The 2500-nt window shown below is 40.7% G+C and overlaps 1 protein-coding gene across 2 annotated transcripts in view; it reads left to right on the top strand.

Moving 5' to 3' along the window:
* Positions 1-2500, top strand: part of LOC139924323 (cell division control protein 42 homolog) — a 74808-nt gene that overhangs the window by 1463 nt on the left and 70845 nt on the right. For both annotated transcript variants that reach the window (XR_013507501.1, XM_071915351.2), the window contains exon 2: positions 920-1024. Coding sequence is in view for 1 of the 2 variants with exons in the window: in XM_071915351.2 (XP_071771452.1) it covers positions 920-1024 (105 nt within the window). In the remaining variant the exon portion in view is untranslated. The remainder of the gene's footprint in view (positions 1-919; positions 1025-2500) is intronic.

The raw sequence follows: 2500 nt of genomic DNA, 5'->3' as shown, positions 1-2500 counted from the left end.
CTGAGCAGGGTGTTTATATGCAGGCTGCACATTAGAAACACACAGGCCAAGTCAAACATTGTCAGAACCGGGTGGATTGTTTTTTGTCTACAGGCTGAATTGTCTGGTAAATCCCAAATTTAACCCTTTTACAAGCCACTGTGTGTTTAGAATAGAATAAGACTTCCAAACTGTCTGGTAGAGATAGTTTACTATTATTTATCTGATGTTAATTCATTTTGTTGACTTTCTACCTGGAGACTACAGCCTTAGATGTGACGCTTAGACCTGCAGGTGTGTGAAGTTTCAAATGGATTGAGACCAGTTAGGTCATACTTTTCATCTGAAATGATTTGAATAAAGGATTATTAGACTGCATGTGAAGGAAGCCGATACTGCCAGCTGCTTGCACTGACAAACTGGATTTTGGATCTTATGCTGGCCTTGATGTGTGGACAGTTGGTGTACATTGAAACAGCATAGAGGTAAAACTAAGTGAAATGTGGCTTGGAGAAACTACACAACACTGGGGAAACTATTTGACCTAGAAACAGTAAAGAGGATTTTGTAGAGACAAACACTGACCTGGACACAGTGTGATAAAGTGATGGAGGTATAATCAAGTGCTAAGAGAAAACCTAAGCACACTTAGAGTCATGCAGTTTAATAATAACACATTTTTAACTCTATATTTTTATATTCAATATAGAAATGTTTTGAATATAAAACTTGCATGGCTCAATGTGTGGAGAAGTTGACTCTCTTCAGCTAAAAAGAAGTTTTAACAAAAAGCTTTTCAGTTAAAAAGTTTGGAAATCTTTTCAGTTGTCCTGTAAATAACGCAGGATCTCCTTCTCTCTCCTCTCTCTCTCTCTCTCTCTCTCCCTCTCTCTCTCTCTCTCTCTCCCCTTGTGTCTCGCCCTCCTCCGCCCGTCCTCAGATGCAGACTATAAAGTGTGTGGTGGTGGGTGACGGTGCTGTGGGGAAAACCTGCCTGCTCATCTCCTACACCACCAACAAGTTTCCCTCTGAGTACGTCCCCACGGTGAGTTCTGCTCAGCACAACTACATTCAACAACATGCCACTCATTTATTTGCTACAGCAACTGATCATAAAAGTAATAATAATCTGCAACATTTTCATATAAATAAGTCTCAGTCTTGCTGTAACACAGTGATTCAACCTGTAGACGGTTTCATCTGAGTGCTTTCGTGTTGCTAGGAGACGAGTGAAAACATCCGGCCGGCTGTTTACTGTAGGAAGTGGCAAGCTGTTTTCAAGTTGAAAACAACTTCAGATTGTGGAGATGATGAGTAAAAAGATCCTGTGGCTCGTGTCGTGGTGTGTTCAGGTGTTCCCTAAGGATCGGGAAAAATTCTCCAAAAAAAATAATGGACTGAAGAGGGATGGGAGAACACACACCCACATATTTGCACTTTGTAAAAGTAAAAGTTACAAAACCAGGCAGGTTCATACAGTGAAGTTCACAACCTGCCTAAATAGCTAGCTACATAAGCTACTTCAACCAATTTAGGAGTCGTGGCAGCAGCAGAACTACTGTAACACTACGCTGAATCATTACTCTCAGTACAAAACATGCCAAAACATCATCACAGAATCAAACTATTCTAACAACACAGAGGTTATAGATAGTTCGATACTAAGGTGAGAAAACCCAATTTTTCTTCATATGGCTTCCTCTCCAGATCTGGGACAGAGGAGTGGTACCTGGACATTTTACCTGACTAACTAACGACTGTCTTGCTCTAAATGTTACCATCGTCTCTGGGAAACAGACTGGAAGTTTGCATAGGTTGTAAAGTTCAGCAAAGCTGTGTGATTGTTGACAACTTGAAACGGTCTTTTTTCCCCAGTTCTTGAAAGCTTTTACATTTGCTTTGCTGAACGCCACAGAAATGACCGCTTAACAAATTTAAAAAAACTGTAAGCATATAGCTGTTTACCAAGACAATTTCTAATGTGACTTGTGTTCATTAAGTTGATAACCAGTTACCAGCATCAGACATGTGGTGGAAGCTGTTATCCAAAGTGTGTTACAGTACCAGACAGTACTTTTTCACAATGGCTGGACTTTTAAACACTTTCAACTTTCAGATGCTCCTATTGCACACTATACCACCATAACCCCAACACATATGGTACTCTGTGCAGGTTAAAACAGATGCTAACTTCTTGTGTGTGTGTGTGTGTGTGTGTGTGTGTGCATGTACCTGCAGGTTAAAGTGACCCATCATACATCATTACTGTTCCTCTAAGTTCATCTCCCTAGATTTCCTGTCTTAGTCATTCCCAGTAAGAAATATTGTGTCATACCTTGTGTGTGTGTGTGTGTGTGTGTGTGTGTGTGTGTGTGTGTGTGTGTGTGTGTGTGTGTGTATGTGTGTGCGCGCATGTACCTGCAGGTTGCATGACTGTTTCTCTAAGTCCATCTCCCTGGATTTCCTGTTTTATTAATTCCCAGTAAGAAATAATGTGTCATACTGTGTGTACACCGTGTGT

Source organism: Centroberyx gerrardi, chromosome 19 (genome assembly GCF_048128805.1).
Source record: "Centroberyx gerrardi isolate f3 chromosome 19, fCenGer3.hap1.cur.20231027, whole genome shotgun sequence".
Classification (NCBI taxonomy): Eukaryota; Metazoa; Chordata; class Actinopteri; order Beryciformes; family Berycidae; genus Centroberyx; species Centroberyx gerrardi.
Note: the sequence above shows the minus strand (reverse complement) of the source record. Positions and strands in the feature narration are given on the sequence as shown.